The sequence below is a fragment of the Ambystoma mexicanum genome, chromosome 6p (assembly GCF_040938575.1).
Source record: "Ambystoma mexicanum isolate Mex_15411 chromosome 6p, UKY_AmexF1_1, whole genome shotgun sequence".
NCBI lineage: Eukaryota > Metazoa > Chordata > Amphibia > Caudata > Ambystomatidae > Ambystoma > Ambystoma mexicanum.
This window is the reverse complement of record NC_090935.1, coordinates 1,463,991,199-1,464,012,469: the sequence shown is the minus strand read 5'-3', so window position 1 is coordinate 1,464,012,469 and position 21,271 is coordinate 1,463,991,199. Positions and strand designations below refer to the sequence as shown.

Here is a 21,271-nt window from a genome sequence, read left to right as displayed (position 1 = left end):
GAGCTGAAGTTGCAAACTTTAAATGAATGGTGGGTTGCCTCATAAATGCTTCCTTTAAATGAATATGACATCAAATTATTGTTGTTGCTTTTTTAACCATCCATCCACAATTTGCTAATTTATGGCCGTGATACAACATGGGTCTAAAAAGATTGGATTTTCGGTATGAACGAGCTACAGCGACTTTTAAAATAATTATACATGGTTTTAGAACCACAACATCTTTGAATATTCACGTGTTGTAGCTTGAACGTGGACACTGATAAAACTGAGGCCCGGTGAACTGCAGCGGAGCCGACCTTGCAGCTTGTATCGAACCCCAGAGCCGGGATTTGGTGGTTCCGCAAGATCTCGTGGAGTTTGGCAGCAGCCCAAAACAGCACTTCCACTCACAAATGAGTTCATTGCGGCAGATCTGAGTTTGGGCGGCCAGATCAGAACTGCCGGCTCTAGCATAGAGATTTGACAGGCCGATCGCAGCCCAACAGGCCCTGATAATTGTCACTGACCCTATAAAAGGTCAAGCTTTCTTTCACTTTCCTTTTGTGGGTTTTAGTTTGATGTAAGAAGAGGACAGGAAAGATACACAGCTCGTGTTTCATAGTTGTTTTGGCGGTTCTTAGTGTACTTAAGTGGAGTTTGTGTGGTTCTTGTTTTGCAAGTGCAGAGGTTTTTAGTGCTTGCTGTTGATTGTACTTTGATTCCTTTTGTCTGTGTTTATAACACCCCTCCGCCAAAATGCCGCCTCCTATCTCACCACCAGCATCATTCCTAAACCAGTAACCTGATAGCTCTGGTCCTCATCCGGCCATCGCTTTTTACACCCAGGTTCAAACACAAACGCGCAGGGGGTGCCAGCTTCTGTGTTACTGCCCCCTCCCGGTGGAAAATTGTCCCCCATCAGAAATGAACTCTCACTATTGAAGCAAAAAAAAAAACGGGCTTTTTGACAAATATGCCTGACTCTTGTAATATTACTTGGTTATTTATAACGTGCTTAATAATCCCCAGCACAGACTAGGGGATCGAACCTGTGTTGCTCCGTGTCGTCTTGCTTCCAAGCAAAGGACGTTGCCCCTGAGCCGTACTCCCTTCTTTGGAACAATGCATACGACCCCCAATGACAATGTACGAAGACTCTTGATGACAATGGTTATTCTGCTAAAATACCGCCGTGTAAAAATAAATAAAATACATTTGTCATCTTTCCTTACTTACCCTGACTTTCTGCTTAGTGTCACCTAAAACTTAAAAAAAATACGTTGTGAACCTCATTTATTTTCTTTACCCAAAAAAGTTTATAAAAGCCCAAAATAAAGTCACTTTTGTATTTTTTATCACAATTGAGAGTGTTTATTCTACTATTGTTTGGGTCTACGTCCTCGTGCGGTCTGCCTTTACCTTTTACCCCAACAAAGTTACTTTTTTCATTCTCGCTAGTTTGTGAAATATACAAAACCTCCCTATTTGTGCATAGACCAGAAAATCATTGCTGTGTTTTAGTGAACTTCCCGTATGTTGTCTGTTTTAGTGTAAGGTGAGTCCATTGGTATGCACTAATCACCTGATATTGTTGTAAAGGAATTTAAATCATGGAGCAGGACTGGGTGTTGGAGGGCGAGGCAGAACAGGAAGAGCAGTTTGTCTTCTCATAGAAGAAAGAATTTGGCCAGGTCTTGGAGGAGAATGTTTGCCTGTCCCCCACAGCCGCAGTCAGCAGGTGTCGCCTGTAGTGAGAGTGTTATAGGGGCACAGCTCTCAAAGCAGAGTGCAGGCGGAGCTGCCAAAGGCGGGATTCCCACTGCAAGGAGAGGAGGACGCATGTATAGATTCTGGAGGACGCAGAGACACAGGAGAAGACCATTCTGCTGCAGCGAGTCCTTGTTCCTGAGGTGGTGGATGGTGCTATTGAGGGGCCAGGGGATTTGGATTGGGAGGCCATAGTTAATATCATGGCAATGCAGGATGTCATGGTAGCTCAGCTATACTAGAAGACTTTATGGAAAATGGCTAATAGATGTTTGACCTTGGATTTGGATAGGTGGCAGTAACTTAGCATGGAAAAGATGTGGGATTGGTTTGGGAGGAGTAGGACACCCCGAGAAATGGAGGAGACAGAAGATCAATTGGTGGCAGAGACAGAGGTGGTCCGCCGTTACATGGCTCAGAAAGAGAAAGAGGCTGCCGCCTCTGCACCTGTGCCTGCCGTTGCAGAAGGTGCAAGATGGGCACAGAAATCAGTTGTCAGTTTTCAGGCAGAACAGGGGACCTCGTGCCCAGCCATGCCAGTGCCCACCTCATCATGAGTGTGGGAATATTGCAGCTTGCTGGAGGACAAAACGGCCAAAGGGAGGTGCACTGTGAAAGGCAACCTATGAAACAGGATAGTCAAGCAGGGTATACCAAGGATATACTAAGGCAAGGGTGCACATTGGTTACCACATCAATGCACAGCAAGCACAGGCACATGCAACAGTGGCATGGTGCAATTCATCCTGTTGCAGGACTGCGCCTTCCAAAGAAGCCCGCAAGTGGGACAGTCTCAGGATATTAAATGCCACCTGCTCATCACAGGAACCACTGACACAATCAGCCTTCAGTCCTCCTGACCTCTGGGCTTGCCCAGGTAGATCCACCCTCTCTGCATACAGGCAGCATTCACCTGCAGGGCTGTGTGTTCACCAGCACCACCACAGGAGGTTGTTGATGTTGGTGGTGGTGGTACTTTTGTGAGTGTGGTACCTTTCATGCACTATAGGTGTAACTAACTATCACAACATGCAGGGACATGCTGCCTGTATTGCAAGAAAACCCATCTCTGGGGTGAAGCAGAATTCTAAGGCAGTAGAGGTACCTGGGGAGAGGCACATGTTCTAGCACAATCCTACCCTGTATCCTACCCACCATCCTACATGAAACGGTCAGACATGTGTGACTAATCCAAAGAGTTCATCACCTCTCCCTAAGGAGGAACGAAGCCCTTTTGGGACTAGGAAGATGAGCAGCTATGCTTAACAACCCCTAGGGTAATAACAAGGGGGGTCCTGGGAGACTCTCTGCCAGACATGCGTCCTGGTTACAAGAGCCTTACCCAGAGTCTTTAGCTCACTATCTTTCACAGAGGAGAAATATCCCAAACATATCAGTCTTTGTCCTGCCCTGGGGCAGTTCAGCACCGAAATGCTAGGCAATTCTCCTCTGAACAAGAGTACCAGCAGCAACCCCAGACTTGTGTTTCGGTCTGGTTGAACCTCATCAGTAGGGTGTAGCTGTGCCTCTCTAAGAATAGTGAGCAAGGGGTCCACGTCTGGATTCCCCTAGTAATTCAGGGTGAGACGCAAAGTTACTTGAAATATGCAAATAATAAGGGGGGGTCCTGGGAGACTCTCTGCCAGACATGCGTCCTGGTTACAAGAGCCTTAACCAGAGTCTTTAGCTCACTATTTTTCACAGAGGAGAAATATCCCAAACATATCAGTCTTTGTCCTGCCCTGGGGCTGTCCAGCACTGAAATGCTAGGCAATTCTCCTCTGAACAACCCCTAGGGGACAGGGTAATCGAAATCCCTCTGGAGGTGACTCCCCCTAAGGGGACAGGAATACTCCAGACAGGGACTTAAGTTACCTTCCCTTCCCCCAGACACTAACACCCTAACACCATTATGTAGGAACTAAGGTGTATCATAAGCCTATGACCCCTTTAATGCCTAGCTAGGCTTCTGACCCAAACTTAACTTTCTTGGAGGCACGTCATCCAAGGAGCCAATCCGAACGGAGAATCCACGGAGACCGCAGAGTTCAAGAACGTCTCGGCACACACAGGAGGTGTGGCCCTCATGAGTGAGAGAATGCTAGACGTTGCACCCAGGGCCGCAGTGTGGGCTCGGCATGTGCAGCAAGGCCTCGCAGACAGTTAACCAGAAACGTCTGGCATTGCATCGCGAGCTGGAGCAAAGAACCTCAGAGGGTTGAGGACAGGCCTCAAGGTTGACCCGCTCAGGGAAGACGAGGGACCGTCATCCGAAGCAGAGTCCAATTTAGCAGCCGCGTAAGTGGCTGCATGGAGAGGGGAACGCTGGACCGACTGCATAAGCCACCAGAGGAGCACCACACATCATGAGCAGGTGCACCGTGGCTCCCGCTGCATGGGAGGTGGACGGCACGGCAAGACAGAGACACAGCGGAGTGGGGAGAAGGCCAGAGACAAGCCTCATATATCAGGGAAAACCTAGAGTGGGGAAGGCGAGAGAAACAAGCCTCAGCATGGGGAAAAAACAAGAAACCTCAATGTGGAGAGAACAGAGACAAGCCTCATAGCAGGGAGGGATCGGATGAACCCCATAGTGGGGAAAGAGAGAGAAGCAAGCCTTGGATTAGGGAAATAACAGAGGAACCCCAGGGTGGAAAGAAAGACAGAGGGAAGCCCCAGAGTGGGGAGAATACAGAGAAGCCCCAGAGAGGGGAGGGAAAAAGAGACAAGCCCCAGTGTGGGGAAAGAGTGAGACAAGCCCTCGAGTGGAGAGAATACCAATACGCCCCAGATTGGGGAGGGAGACTGAGACGAGCCTCGGTGAGGGTTAGAGAACCGAGATAATCCAGAGTGGTGCAAAAGAGCCTTAAAGGACCCAGATTGGGGGGGGGGGGTGCAAAACAGAGTAAAGGCTCCCCTAAGAGAGAAAGTCTGCATATTTCCACACCAGGTGAAAGAGAAACCAGAGAGACCTGGTTGGAGTCCTTTGTTGTTTTATGTTTTCTTTTAAGTAGTAGAAAGAGACTGTAGGTTACAATAGTATTTCTGGACAGAGGACTTCATTTATGTTTAACCATCTTGGCACCCTGATGAGCACCCTTTTTGACCTTTAGTGTAGGGCTTATATCACAGATTTGGGGAAAGATTAGGTCTCTTGAGTCGGATGAGAGAATGAAATTTGTGAAAATCATGCCTCTGTGTCCGACTCTTTATTCTGACTTTCCGCACATGGTGGAGTAGCTACCCTCGGACTTGAGGATTTCCCTCAAATACTACAGATTTGGCACTGTTCTGTGGAAAAGACACTTCGATCACTGCACAAGGCACAATCTTAATCAGTTTTAGAAGCCACTGTATGGTCTATTGCTTTGCTTTGCTAGTGAACACTTTATTTTATCCTAGGTTTTGTTGTTCTCTAGTAGTTTTATTTGCTATCCATTTAGTGTTCAGATATCGTTTTGGGAATTGTTTTATACATATCACACCTTACTAGTACAGAAGGAGAGATCAGTTCTTGGTAAGAAGATTGTTTCAGGTTTTTCTATTGTTACACATTTACATTTTCAACTGACTTTGTAATCAAATGAATGGCCCTTCAAACATGCTTTCATAATTAGGCATTTAATCATCATTAATGTATTCTGGGATCTCTAAAAAATATCAGTATTGGCAAAACCAAACATTTTTGATTTTGTATTGGTAGCAATGTTCCCCCTATTAAATATCTTTAAATTTCAACTGACATTTTCTACCAATGTTCCCAACCAAATAAATAACATGTTATTATTGTATTTTTTGTATAGAAAAGGAAAAGGCTAGTAGTTACATATCACTTTGTTATACAAAAGAAATAAAAAGAGACAAGCAAAGTACTCTATTCGGGGGTATGTGCTGGGAAGGTGTACTGCTTGGGATTCAAAAGTGTTATTACACCAGACGTTTCTGTAACTAACCCATCACTTTTCAGACATTTGCTATTGCGGGCAGAACATGGGATACACAGTTAAATAAGGATCAGCTAAATGGCTGCAATTACTCCATTACCTTTCAGACATCTGTTTTTGTGGATGGAATTACTGTTCTAAATCAACGAAATATGATAAAAACATGTCCAACTCAAAAAAAGTGCTAGTGGTCATGGTACTGGTGTAAATACATTCCTCCACGAATGCCTAAAAAGTTACATACCCACATATACTTTGCATACCAATAGTTATGTCCCATGCATGTGGCTCTCACCAATTGTAGAAGCTACAACTAGAAACTGAGATTTTGTTTTATTCGATTAGCATCCTTTCTCCAGCATTGGATCTTTCATGGATTCACATGCTTAGAATATTCCCCTGTCGTCAGGCCGGGAACCTCGGTATATCCTCGGTATATTTATGAAAACGTTTTTCCTTTGAAAAAACCTGACACTTTTGTGTCCTATCGACGTTCTTATGGGCTGCTTACACGTGACCCAATAGGATGTACGGTATAAATAGCCGTGCCCCAGCGGATCCCTTCAGATAAGATATCTGTCTCCAAAGTAGTCGGGATCACCTTGTGTTTCTACTCTTTGTAAGGTTGTATTTTCTTTCCCTATGTCGGGGGAAAGCGCTGTTGCGCCCGTGTGCCACTTGTGGGATGAAGAAAGTGTACGAAGGAGATGGGCACATGGATTGCCTTTATTGTCTTTACCCCCATCACTCTGCATACAACTGTGAGGTTTGCAACGGGTTCTCGCAAAAGACATTGAAAGACAGTAATCAACGTCTAATAACGTGGCTGAACGAAGGAGGCTACCCTCAGTCTGAGGTAGGGTCAGTGCACAGTTTGACATCGAGCAGGCCTAAGTCCCCTGTAGTTCCTCGTCGCTCTGTGTCAGCGGAGCCTCTGGCAAAGAAGCCACGCCCTGAGGAAAAGAGTCGTTCCTCGTTGGGGAAACATCCGGCGAAAGACGCCCCTTCAACATCATCGAAGCATGGTTGTGTGGACCAGGGCAGTCAACAAGGGAAATCTTCCTCTTCATCTAAAAAGGACGAGAAAGACCCTTTAAGGAGATCCTCCTCAGGAGATCATCATAGGTCTGCCTCGGGTAGGGATTCGACAAAGCACCGGCCTAGAGAATCGAAAAAGTCGGGATCGCCTAAAGAGGCTGCGTCACAACTACCACTACCGTCAGCGATAGTCCCGGTGTCGACGGCTTCGCTACCACCTACATAGTCAATGCCTGCAGTGGCCTCGTCGACCCCGGCAGCGACGATCATGGAAGTAGCACCTAAATTTCCATCCTCGACGGTGGATCCTCCAGATTGGCAACCGGCAGTGTATGATATATTCTGTTGGATACCCTATTACAGCAGAATCGGCTTGCTGGGTATCGTCAATGGAGGAGGAGCGGGAGCAGATTCTTTGCCCAACGGATCTTGGTTTACAGGGCGTAGGCCCGTCGACGGCCTCGGGGATGCAAAATGCCCCTCTTCATCGTCTCTGCTGAATCCACAATCACTATTGTCTTTACAAGTGTTGTCTACGTTGCAATCCCTCTTAAGCCAATTAGACACAAGGCTACCTCCCACGGGTACACCTCCAGGGATACCAGTGATATCTGTTGAGGACGCGGCAGGTCCCGCTACACAATCAACGTCAACGGCTGGTTTGCCGGCCTCCCGTCCGGTTAGCGAAGAACCCCCCCGGTCACACCCGGAGGAGGGTGAATTGCAAGATTCTGAATCAGATCAAGGGCCTAGAGATTCCTTCTCGGACATTTCATCATCACCTTCGAGGGACCCTACGTGGGAATCGGATGGAGAAGTGGAAGCTCCTAGAAGCCCAGCACAACCGTCACTGCCAGATGACATCGGTCCTTCCATGCCATGATTGCGAAAGCCTGTATCGAATTTGGTCTGACCCCAGAGGAAGAAAAGAAGGAATGCTTCTTATTTGACCATATGGGGAAGAGGAGAAAGTCAGTCTTCTCGGTTCCCATTCTAGACCATGTTTGGCATGAAGGCTTGCGCACCATGCGTCATCCATTTTCGGAACCGGCAATCAAGGGCAGGTTAGAAAAGACGTTTAAAGCCCGGGACTCTACACCTAAGTGCTTCACCGTGCAACCCTCCCCGGAAACAGTAGTGTCGGCTGGCAGAAAAGCTAGGTCGCAACACAAGTGCACGACACCTCCGGACAGTGAAGCTAGAAGGCAGGATGCCTTTGGTAAGAAAGTCTTGGCAGTGGGAGCGACGACGGTCAAGGCGGCTAACTCGTTAGCTATCATGGCGAGATACGACCCTGAAATGTGTCATCGTTTGGCCCCAATCATGGAACACCTGCCTGAAGAGCACAGGAAGACAGCCATGCTACTAGTGCGTGAGGGGGAAGAGGCATCAAACCACTCTATCAACATCGCTGTGGATTTGGCGAAGTCCGGGTTCAAACAAATAAATAATGGAGTGGTGCTAAGAAGGCAAGCCTGGTTGAAATGTACAAACTTTAGGCCGGAAGTCCAGTATAAAGTGTTAGACATGCCATGTGAAGGGGAGCAATTGTTCGGGGAGAAGGTCGACGACGCCCTTAAAGCCATGAAGGAAGATTCGGATACGGCAAGTTCGCTGGGTGCCTTACAAAGTGGACGAGCTTTTAGGCCTTTTCGGCCCTTCCGCGGAGCCTCAGGGAATTCCCGGTTCGTTGCTTCCAGGGATCGGAGTTGACACAGATCATCATACTCCTCCCAAGGGTACAGGCGAGCTGTCCAGGCGACACGAAGAAGCCGGGATTTCCAGGGGTCCAGGAGTAGAGGAGGACAGTCTTCATCCGCCAAAAGTAAACAATCAAGGTCCCAACAATGACAATCTTCAGGACGTCCTGGGAGGCAGAGTGACCCGTCGCGTCGACGAATGGAGGAGTATAATATCAGACCGTTGGGTGCTAGACATGGTAAAACTAGGCCACTCTTTGCAATTCAAGACCATGCCATCGCAAATTCCACCTATGTATTCGGCGCAACCCCATCTTCACATATTACAGCAGGAGGTGCTGCTTATCCTGCAAAAAGGGTCTATAGAATTTGTTCCGGTGGCCGAGAGAGGCCTGGAAGTTTACTCCTGTTACTTCGTGGTCAAAAAACCCAACGGCAAGTGGCGACCCATTCTAGACCTTCGAGCTCTCAACAAGACTCTGCAACACCTGAAGTTCAACATGCTTGCGCTTCAAGAGGTCATCCGGTCGATATGACCGGGGGATTTTCTGGTGTCGTTGGACTTACAAGACGCATATTTCCACATACCGGTACGTTGAAGACACAGAAGATTCCTAAGGTTCGTGGTGGGTCAGAGTCATTACCAGTTCAAGGTGCTTCCATTCGGCCTAAAATCGTCTCCCAGGACATTCACGAAATGTTTAGCTCCGGTGGCAGCATGGCTACGAACAAAAGGTCATCACGTCTACCCTTACCAGGACAACTGGCTAATAAGAGGCTCGTCGCCGGCAGTGACGGAAGCAAGCCTAGAGACCACCATGCAACTACTACAGCGGTTAGGCTTTGCAATCAACTTCGAAAAATCCTTTCTATCTCCCTCAAGGAGCTTGGTGTTTTTGGGCACGGAGTTCCAGACTCAATCAGGACTAGTGAAGCCTTCCTTGGAGAGAGTTCAAAAACTCAAACAAAGAGCAGAGGAGTGGAGAACTGGCATCAGGGTGTCAGTCAGAAAATACATGTCGCTGCTAGGAGCCATGGCGTTGTGTATTCCGCTAGTGGACAACTGTGGTCTCTTCATGAGACCGATAAAGGAATTTCTGGCAGATCGATGGTCTCAAAGTCACGGATTGTGGTCCGACAGATTGAAGATCAGCAGTGAGCTTCTAAAAGCGCTTCAGTGGTGGCAACGTTCAGACAACCTGAAGAGAGGAATGCCTCTGCTGGAACCGGAATCTCAATCGACAGTGGTGACGGATGCATCGCAAACAGGATGGGGAGCCCATCTGGGGTCCCTGCAAGTTCAAGGCTAATGGTCCCCAGAGGAGTCGACCCTTCACATCAATGTGCTGGAACTGAGAGCGGTGCGTTGGGCTCTGAAGTCGTTTTTGCCGCGCATACTGTGATCAGTGGTGAGAATATTAACAGACATGTAAGCGGATTCAATTCAACACTACAGCTAAGTCAATGCCTAGTCTGGGATGCTGATGGAAGCCCTTATTGATGTATTTTTATGTCCAGTTCGTTTACTCTGGATGACAACCCTTATATAACACCCCTCTCTCAGAACCCCCTGACCCTGCTGAGCCAAGAAGTAGGTTTGTTTTGCAAATTTAAAGGTTTATTTGAAAATTAAGCAATATATATCTATCACACTTTTATAGTAAATTAATATGTGATAGCACACTTGTGAAGATGATAGTGATCAACAATGGATAATGTTACAGTGGTACACTCTTTTTGATGGCTTAGAAGTGATATAGAGAGGATGAAGTAGCTGAGAATGCTTTTATGGCTTCAAAGACAATGCAATGATGAATGAAATGCAGTACAGAAAATAAACTTGACATGATTTCAACCAAAACAATGTAATCACTTTTCCCCCTGGTAGCAATTAAACCCCCCCCCCCTTTATGCAATGTAAAGAGATGGAAGGAAAGCACACAGTTCTCAGGAATGCAATCAAATATAATTCAGTTCCCTCCAGCAAGCTTAGAGGAAAACAGGTAGGAGTTTTAAACACAGGCAATATACTTTGATGTGGTATGCAAAGAAGTGAAAAATATGCTAAAATGATTTTAATTCCCTCTAGAGGTTCAGGGTGGGTGACAGCTACTTTGTATTAGTTCAGGATCACTTTAGCAATGCTCTATGAATGATTGTCAGGTTGCAAACGAATTTCAGCAAAGGAAAGCAAGGACAAATATTTTTACACGTGGCTGAAATTAAGCAAAATGTCAAATCGCGGCAAATTTAGTCGCGTGTGTCGAGCGCAATTACGGAGGGAGTATGAGGCAAGTCGGTTTAGAGCTTGTTGGAAAGCTTAGAATCTCAGCTTCAAAATAAAAGTTGAATCTCGCTTCTATCACAAACGGTTCCGGAGATACGGCCGATTTAGTAAAGGTAGTTTTTCGGATTTGAAATTTGAAAGCTCAGAATGACAGATGACAGTTTTCAGGTTTAAAGATGACAGAATGACACAATTCTAGGAGGCAGTTCTAATAGGCTAAAATAGTTTGGATTAGATTATTTTAAACTAAGAGATTGGTTTTGGTACAGTGCTGGCGGTACTCACACTATATTTTGGACAGGAATGCGACTTCGCCACGGATCGGGTCAGGATTGGACTGCGGTTCCCTCGCCACTGACGGTCTCTGCCTGGTTCTGCTCACTGGATAATTCTACCTTCTGGGTCAGCTCTGCTAGCGGCACTGCACAGCGGTCTGGATCTCTGGTTCTGGCAAAAGTTCTTGGCACTGCACGGCGGTCTGGTCTCTGGTTCTGACAAAAGTTCTTGGCACTGCTGTTTTTCCTTTGGCACACATTTCACTCATGGCACTCCTGGCCTTTCACGTTCGTACTGGTGGGTGGCAGCTCAGGGGACCATTTTGCTGTGCGCAAAACTGCGCGGTTCTCCAGGATTCTGGCGCAAATGTGGGCGGCGACAGCTCATCCCCACATCTACCCAGTCTATTGATTCAACATGGGTCAAAACCCTTGACAGACAATACGACCACAATGTTCTACCTCGGGAAACAAGGGGGCACTCGTTCCAGAATGTTCTCGAGCAAAGCCCAGGAAATATGGCCTTGGGCCCTCGGACAAGGAATAAGCATAGTGGCGTATCATCTACCAGGTGTGAACAATGTACAGGCAGACTCTCTCAGCAGACAGATGAACCAACTACACGAGTGGGAGCTGAACGATCAACAGGTGTTGAGCATCTTCAGGAAATGGGGTCGTCCTTCGATGGATCTTTCCGTGACCCGGGAGAACAAGAAGTGCAAGCAATTCGCCAGCAGATGGCCACAGTCCAACTCGCTGGGAAATGCGTTCTCTTTCCCGTGGACGGGCAGGTTCGCGTATGTGTTCCCTCCGTTCCCGCTCATTCGTCAAACACTCCAATGGATTCACAAATATCCATGCCGTGTGATTCCAATTGCTCCTCACTGGGCGAGACAGTCATGGTTTTCAGACCTACTCCAGCTATCTGTGGCGGACCCAGTGAGGTTTCAAGAGATGCCGGACCTTATATTCCAGGACAAGGGAGCGATTTGGCATCCCGACCCGGGCTCCCTCAGCCTGACGGCTTGGCTCCTGACTTCTCCGAGTTTGGGGCCCTAAACATTTCTTCAGATTGTCGCTGAATTTTGGAGGCGGCGAGGGCTCCGTCCACGAATGTTTCATATGCATGTAAATGGAAGAGAGACTGTGTGTGGTGTAGGGATCAACCAAGTGTGGACCCGATAAACATCTCCTCAGAGCAAGTTCTGCCTTATTTGCTACACTTGGCGAAAAAAGGAAAGTCTTTCTCCTCCATTAAGGTTCACTTGGCAGCCATTTCAAGGTTTACCCGGAAGAGGCACTGGACTCCGTTGTTCAGTGACCGACTAGTCAAGCATTTCCTGAGAGGGTTATTTCGAACTTTTCCTCCGGCCAAAAAGTTCCCTCCTAGTTGGAGTCTCAATCTGGTGCGGTCAGGTCTAATGAAGGATCCTTTTGAGCCTATGCTGTCATCACCCCTCAAATTTTTGTCGTGGAAAATTGATTTTTTGGTAGCCATTACTTCAGCAAGAAGGCTGTCGGAGCTGCAAGCGCTGGTGATTGATCCCCCATGCTTGCGTTTCTTCAAGGACAAGGTAGTGTTGGCAACTAACCCGCATTTTATACCAAAGTTTCCAACTACATTCCACAAGCACTCTTCGATTGTGCTACCAGCATTCTTCGTTGTAGCTTCTTCTTTCGCAGAAAAAGCTCTCCATACGTTGGACGTCAAAAGAGCATTGAAGTTTTATCTGAGTCGTACTCAAGATTTCAGGCGTACGAGACAACTGTTTGTTGCTTATGGACCCTCTGTAAAGGGAAGACCAATCTCCAAACAAGGACTGGCCCGCTGGGTGTGATCAACTATTGCCTTCTGCCACTCTAAAGCGGGGAAGCCTCTTGAGAGACGTCCAAAGGCTCACTCGACAAGATCCACCTTGTCATCAGCGGCATTGTGGTCCGGAATCCCGCTGGTGGACATCTGTCAGGCGGCCTCCTGGTCAGTGCTGCATTCATTTACTCAGTATTATTGCCTAGAGCAACAGCATGTAGCGGACGTGCAGATGGGACGGGCAGTCCTGCGACACATGTTTCAGTAAGGTAAGCCCCACAGAGGGGAGTAACCTCCTTTCAATGTATCATGGTTGTGGGCTTTCTTGCTAACTGCATGTGGTGTTCTTGTAGTATTGGTTTGCATTGCACACCTCCAGTTTAGGAATACTGCTATATAATCTATTCTAAGCCTGTGAATCCATGAAAGATCCAATGCTGGAGAAGGGAGTAGTTTCTTACCTGTAACTCCATTTCTCCAGCGTTGGTATCTTTCATGGATTCACATGCGCCCGCCGGCCTCCCCGAGTGCAAACTTGATATGCCCCTACTACTTTGTCAGTTAAAATCTGAAGGGAGCCGCGGGGGAGGGGCTATTTATACCGTACGTCCTATTGGGTCACGCGTAAGCGGGCCAAAAGGATGTTGATAGGAAACAAAAGTGTCGGGTTTTTTCAGAGGAAAAACATTTTCATAAATATACTGAGGTTCCCGGCCCGACGACGGGGGAATATTCTAAGCATGTGAATCCATAAAAGATACCAATGCTGGAGAAATGGAGTTACAGGTAAGAAACTACTCCCTTCTAAAGTTGACCTCGCCAGAGAGAGAGTGAGTGGGTAGGTCATTATTCATGTCTGTAGGGTATTCGCACCTCCTCATATTAATGCTTAGGGATAAACTCTCAAGTGCTCTTCATACACTGTTGTTCTTGCTAACATTGACTTTTCTGATATGTGCTTTGTACAAAATATACTAAATTGAGAAATGCCCTCTGAAAAACTCCTAGAACATGTATTTTGCGATTTAAAACAGGTGGGGACTAAAGGGGCTAGTGTAGAAGGGAGGTGGTGGGAAGTTGAAACATACGAGGTAGGCTTTGTGATTTGTGTATTTTTTCATATTTATTCCTGCTAATCAGTATTTAATAAATTGACATGTTGTTTTTATAATTGTAAGGGCTGCATTATGAGATATGGGTTATTTATGTAAGGAGCTACTTACTGCCTGTGCTGGTTGCATCATCATTTGAACGTTACTTAGAGAGTGAAATAAACCCACACTTGTAGTCTAATGGATGGATATCCATAAGAATAGCAGCTGTTTGCAGCACTAGTGTCCCGTGGAAGATAACTATACAGGGGTAATGGCCATGGCCATCATGCATAATGCGTCTTCCACCGTGCCTTTTCCAAACATGTGCAGGGAAATTCTGTACGGTTGCATTCTTTGTGTTGCCTACCTTTCTAAAATGAGATGTGCATTGGAATGAATGGAAAATCCCCTCCCTCATGTGGACTTGTGCACATGCCCACAGGAGTCGGACAAAAGGTTACCTTGTCTGCTCACATTCTGATGTCCCAGGGTGCAATATTTTATTATGGAAGTGAACATGTTTTGATGAGTGCCCTAAGAAATAAGGTATTAAATAGGTGGAGGTAAAATGGTGGGTGGAGGTAACATTGATTTTGAAATTATGTTTCGACCTATAACCATGCAATGACTTGCACATATGCAAAACTGAAGCATGATACTGAAGTATTTTGCTATCAATCATAACCTCTGGCATTGCTCTGGGCAACCCTCGAGAACATTGTTTTTCAAACTGCCAAACAATTACAGAAGTGGAAAGTCTATATACAAATAAGACCTCACCCCAAAAGAGGTAGTCCAGCCCAAACTGCTGGATCACATCCCTTCTGCATGAGACCATAAGTAGCCCCAGACATGGTCCTGACTCACTGGGAATCATCAGTGATGTGTAGTTGGGTCTCAAAAGCCAGCAGGCTCATGATTCATACAGACCTGTCCCACCATAAGCAATGCCCAAGGATGAGGCTGGAAGGGTGGGAATCAATCATGACCAAAGGCTATACCATCGGTTTTTTTCGAACTGCCCTGCCATTGCAGAAAAGTAAAGACCATATGCCCACCACAAAAGGGTGCTAAATCACATGCCTGCTGCACGAGAACCCCAGATATGTTTTAGCCTCTTCAAGCATCATGAGTGAGATGTAGATGGGGTATCTGGGCACAGTAGGCTCGGAGCTCACATTCACATATAGCATTTTCAAAATCCCAGAGATCTATCCTGCTGCCTCCCAGAAACCCATGTGTATATGCTTGTTTCTTGTCAGGTTTTTGGGCACTATTGAAGCAGTGGTCTTGCTATATGTACATTAATACATATATATTGTTAGACTCTTCCAAGATTTTGTAAAATGTAATAATGTTTAAAGGACCCTTTATGATTCTGATGAGTGTTCTTGATACATTCGTAGGTCATCACACTGTCTACATTGGAGTTCATGTGCCAAAGAGTTACAGGCGGAGAAGACGTCACAGGCGACGGGCTGGTCATAAGGACAAGAAAGATCGAGAAAAACACTCTGATAACAATTCAGATGTTGAGAAATCGGATACTGAAAATGCAGATGACACAAGTGCGAGCATCCTCAAGCCCCTCAGTGAGTACCTTCCCCATCTTGGCAATTCCCACTGTCTGCGTGAAGACTATTTGCTTTCTTGTAGGAAGGTTTGCCCACTCATGTTCAACACGCTTGTAAAGCTCAGATTTGGCCGACAACACACTCTGCTGTGGCATTCTTTTTTAACTTTATTTAGTCATTGAGGGTTCCTTTTTATGAAAAGGAGCATTGTTCAGGCATTCTGCCAGAATATTGTAAGGCGACAGATTCTTAACGTCTACCAGCGTCGCACACTCGCATTAAATGAGTAGCCAAAGAGGGCTGCTAGTCCAAACCAGCCGATTCTTTTCCTGCTTGTCCCCGAGCTGCAGACGCGTGGTCACCCGCTCTGCCTTTTCTTTCACAGTGCCAATGTAACCACAATCTCTTCTGTGTTATGGGTCAGTTAATAAGGAACTGACATTTTTCATTTTGAAGATAAAATATGTATTTGAGTTCAGAGAAACTCACCTGTACCATATTTTATCTGTTCTTACTGCACACAATTACTGATTAAATAACTATGCAAGCTCTTTATGTAATTGTCCTTGGGTTGTATATGAAACCACCATGACTCTGATATGCAGTAAAAGGATATCTGGTATTGACCCAACTACCACTCACCATCCCTAATGGACCCAATCTATGGGACAGTGGTTGAAGCCGGGGTATGTGCTGTGACATGCTGGGCCTTTCCATACCATGATGTATGTTGGTTTCTCGATAGTTCCCCCCCCCCCACTAAACTGCTCAGTGTTCTATGCTGTAGAGCACTCACTGGGAAGGTTAGAGGAGGAGTCAGAGACCCACAAAGCAGATAAGAGTGATTAGACGACTAGCAGGAGAAGGATTGCCATCTGTCAAAGGTGTAAAGGCCCTGGATTTCTTGATTTTTTTTATTAATGGTAAAATGATACAGGAATCCATCTAAGAAACGGTGGTCTACGTTCAACCTTTTTCTACAAACATCGATTAAGGCACTTGCACATTAGTGGAGCATAAGCCTGAGGCAAATTATTCACCCAAATCCCAAATCGCCTAAATATTCTTGTTTTTCTGGATCTGATGTTTGGGCAGGCTGGGCCACCTGGTGTTATATCGGAGAAGCCTGTTGGAGCTCTTTAGGAGTGACTGGGAATCTTTCAGAGGGGGAGGAAGATGATGTGAACTGGTATCTTGCTATTTCAGAGCTTGAACATGTGACTTTCTTTTCTATGCAGGGCTTTTTGGGCATTTAAACAAAACTTAATAGCATGCTGTGCATTTAACACATTTGCAGGGAGAGACAGAACGAAGGAACCTATAAAAGGAAAGGAAGCTTTAGGTGTATGTTGCTGTTCAAGAGCTTTAGCCATTGACTTCCATTTATGGGTAGGGTTTATTGGACTTTGAAGTAAAACATCATTGCATGTTGTGCATTTACTACTATAGGAGAGAACTCAGGGTAATTGTAAGCAATGCTGGACAGTATATATTTGTTTGCAATAGCCCATGTAAAGCCATCTGCATTTTTACAGAAATGCAAGTCAGCCTTTGGGAGTTTTTGAGAGAATTCACGTTCTCCGTCAGCACCTCAACAAAGTACGTTCCATGTATGCACTGGCTTGAGCTGCTTGATTGAACATGCGCTCTCACACAGGCAGTTGCCACAACTTTGGGTGAAATGAGAAAAAGGTTGGTGTGCTAGGCAAATTCTTGGAGGCTATATGTGGTGGGCATTAGTGGCAGGTTGAATGGGTATGTGATATAACACAGCACCTGCTTGAGCACATGGAGTTAGCAGTAGAATGGAGGAGGAATGTGTGCTGGGCCAGCTTGTTTGAACGGGCGCACTCACACAGGAAATTGCAGTTGAATTGTTTTGGGGGAACAGAAAAATATTTGGGGGTGCTGGAAAAATTGTTGCAGGTGGTCGCTATCACAGACGGTGGCCATTAGTGGCAGGTTGATTGGCTGTGTGATTCAACACACTGTATGCTTACGAGCCGTAGGATTCTAGAAGAACTTGATTTAACACATGTGAATATTTCAGCAACTTTCAGTAGGTCAGTTCAAGAGCATACAGCACAACCTTCTTTTGAAAAAAGGGCTGGTGGTGCCTGAAGCAGAACACAACACTAATTAAGATGTTCTCAGAGCAAAAGCTCAAACGTGGGAGGGGACGGGGAGGCACTGTGCAAATGTTGCATGGGTAACTGCTGAAACTAGCTGCAGAGATTGCTGTCAATGTAAATATCCTGGGTAGGAGAAAAGTGCAACGTCAGTCAATAACCACAGGTTAAACATCCGCCACTGCTACAAGTAGTACTGTAAGCTTTCAAACTTGTAGGGGTGGCTAAAGGTCCTTCCAATGTTACCTCTGGCTTAGTTATTTCAGCCACTTCAGGGGAGCGAGCCCAAATCCCAACTTCACTGACATCAGAGTTTGGCAGAAGTGTGGATGTAACCCATTCTTCCTTGTTGCAACAGACCACTCACCAGTGTACACATCCAAGTTCTGCAGGGACCTGTTGTGGTGCGAGCGGAAGAGACTGCCACTGAATCTGCGGAATAAGTAGTAAATTTTCTTGAGGGGATATGCATTTGCAGAGCCTCAGCAGTAGGTCAGGGAGAGCAGAGCCATGCCCAATTGCCCACGTTAGGTGAGCAGGCTATTGCTCAGCCTATTGCACACATTGCATCTCCCACTCCATCCACTCCTTTGGCCTCTGATTTTGTTGGTGGCAATGGTGTGATGATGAGGGTAATGATGATGAACAGTATGTTGGCTACACCTCCTCTTCTTAGTGGAGAACACGGGACGAGGTTTCAGTATCTCTCTTTGGGACGCCTCAGAGATCCAGAGGTGGAAGTTGTGTACATAAGTTAGTGACAGCACCTACCAGAACCTCACAACAATCAGTACCACCTCTTGCACCTCTACGCCTTGTTGAGCGCCATGTTTCCTCTTTTTTGTTCCCTCTGTTCAATAGCCAATGACACCTAGTGCAAGTCCACAGCACATATCTACGGTGTGGAATTTATTTATACAGGCTCAAGAGTAGAATTTTGCCACATGCTATATGTGCAGTGTGCCAGGAGCCAGTGAACACTCAGCAGAATGCGGCCACTAGTTGGTGTAGTGAACCCACTACTTGGAGATGTGTCAGCCCTTCAGCAAAGGAATGTATCTGCTAGTGCCATCAGCAGCACTCAAGCACAAAGTAGTGGTAGAGGAACAATGGCCCTCATTACGAGTTTAGTGGTATTCTGTCATTAAATCTGCCAAAATACTGCCAAACTCAATTACCGTTACCGCCACTTGGTCCCGTGGAGTTACTACGGGATTACCCGTGGTGGTAATTCCCCATTTCTGGAGTTCATGGGACTCCATGGGGATGTTTGGTGGAATTACTGCAACTAGGTTAAATCCTACACTTTTCCCCTGCAAATCAGTGGATTTACCACACGGTAATACCGCCAGCAGTTAATCCAACAAATATTATACTTTGGCTGTGCAGGAAAAGTGACTTTAATGGCAATTTTTTCCCGCACTACCAACCTTGTAATGAGGCCCAATGTCCAGCTCCAGCAAGACATTTGAGCGTAGTCAGAAATATAATTGTAGCCATCCATGAGTACAGCTGCTCAGTGCTAAATTGGTGATAATGCCTACAGTAGACCATGTGCCATAAGCCTTTGTTGAAAGACAAGGTTTCAGAGGGCTGATGGCAAATGCTAATACCTGCTGGCAAATTCACAGCCAGACCTACCTCTCATGCAGGGCTGTATGTGCATTGTGCAATGAAGTAGTTTTTGGGGGTAAGGAAAGTCTTGGACAAGTCAAAGGGTCGGAAACTCCATATCAGTATGAATATGTGCACAAGCAGGTAAGGTACTGATCACATTGCTGTAGCAGTGCATTGTGCCACCTTCCCCTCTATTGGGGAGCAAGGGCAGACATCAGAGTAGCTGCATGCTGGACACCAAAAAGCCACTTTGTGTGTGCAAGGTTTTTGATGGTAGGAGCCACACAGGAGCAAATATTTGGGATACATTGGAGCCAGGTGGTGCAGAGTGGTAACATCCTGGCAACTAGCATTGATTTTTGTGGCAGCACATAATGGCTCCAATGTCATTTTTGCACAAAGGCTGTGGAATCCGATGTATGCGCTGTGCATTGCACATGTTCTCCACCTTGTGGTGAAGTGTTTTGTCAGCGATTGCTCCAATGTCTGTGATATGCTCATGGCACACAATATCTACTATCGTTTCAGCTGGCTTACAGTTACAGAAATGCATTCAGTGCATTTCAGGTGCTGCATAAACTCCCACATGACCAGCTACACATGTCTGTTCCAACCCACTGGGATTCTACATTTATTTATTGGCCATGTATGGCGCCTATACAGCAGAAAGTGTTTCCAGGCGCCACTGTATATACCTGACTAGGCTGCATGAGCAACACAATGCTACAGTTGACTACATCTACAGCCAATCGTACATTGGATGTGTCCTTCTGAACCAAACTGAGAGGCAGCTCATGCGCAATGACTACTCTCTGCTACGGCCCTTTGAGGAAGCCACTCACATATGAACCTCACAGTGAGTAAAGTATTTCCATTGATCAGCGTAATCAAAGTGAATCTTTCCAAAAGAGAAACAGAACATGATAGTATGGGCATGTCAGATATTATTCAGCAGATGAGAGAACTGCTGGTAATCTTTCAAAATGACCCATTTATAAAACACTTGAAAGAAAACATTGATTATCTTTTGGCCTCATTTGTTGGCCCTTGTTTTAAGGTTAAGGAACTGCATTCGATACTATGGGCAATAGGATGGCACATACGGAAGACATTGATGGACAGTGCAGGACTGCACTCAAGAGGCATTTGCAAGATTGCTTGCAAAGCAGAGGCTTGAAGGACAGGCAACATCAACAGCTAGTGAGCATTCCCAAAAGTCAGTAAGATATCTGTCTTCATCTGGTAATGTCATCGTTAGGACTCGTGTTTCTGCTACAACTCCCTCTGGGTGCACACACTCGAACAAAGGCTCGTCAGGTGAGAGGAAGTCTTTCACGGCATTCCTCCACCTCATCTTTGGAATTGCAGTGACAAAAAAAGAAAACGCCTGTTAAGTACCCTACTTTTTAGGGCACCCCGTTGGGGACACCTTCCCGGGTTCATCCGGTTCCGGTAGTGGTCAGACCGACACAAACGTTACAAGGGCTCTACCTGAGGTACCTCATTTGAGGCCTAAACTGGATACTGGAGTGTGCTATGTGGTTCCCCCGCAGGGGACTAAACGTACCAGCATAACTCCCAAGGTTCCCTGCAAAGGGGCTAAAGTTTCCAGCAAGACTGAGGATCCTGGGGCTAATTCGACTGGATTAACCTCTGCCGTTCTGCTCAAAGGGGCTAAACATTGTACTGTCCAGCCCGAAGGAATGCACAGGACCGATAAACGCCCAAAGTCCTGCCAAGGATCCCTCTAAGAGGGTTAAACCATTGCTTTAAGCTCCAGTGAAAGCGGCCAAAACAACCATGGCCTCCGACAAACCTGTGATGCAGGTCACCTCAGAAGGACTTAAAATGGCACCTCAGCCAGCGCCACCTGTGTCCACGATTTTGTCGGGCCCTTCCGGTTTGGCCATTGTGTCTGCACCGCTAATGGCGACGGGTACGGATGCCAGGTCCAATTTATTGCTGCCTCCATCCAGGGCCTCCAGTCCTTTTCATACAAATTTGCCATATACTCTGAGGATAACCCTTCAACCGACTATATCTATGCCTCCTAC

At 46.3% G+C, this 21,271-nt stretch overlaps 1 protein-coding gene and 1 long non-coding RNA gene across 9 annotated transcripts in view; one reads left to right on the top strand and one right to left on the bottom strand.

Moving 5' to 3' along the window:
• The window catches only part of SLC4A4 (solute carrier family 4 member 4), a 1,258,962-nt gene that overhangs the window by 490,587 nt on the left and 747,104 nt on the right, over nt 1–21,271 (top strand). For all 7 annotated transcript variants that reach the window (XM_069626273.1, XM_069626270.1, XM_069626272.1 and 4 more), the window contains exon 3: nt 15,304–15,489. In XM_069626273.1, coding sequence (XP_069482374.1) covers nt 15,304–15,489 — 186 coding nt within the window. The remainder of the gene's footprint in view (nt 1–15,303; nt 15,490–21,271) is intronic.
• The window catches only part of LOC138510542 (uncharacterized), a 276,432-nt gene that overhangs the window by 126,257 nt on the left and 128,904 nt on the right, over nt 1–21,271 (bottom strand). The gene's annotated exons all lie outside the window — the stretch shown is intronic.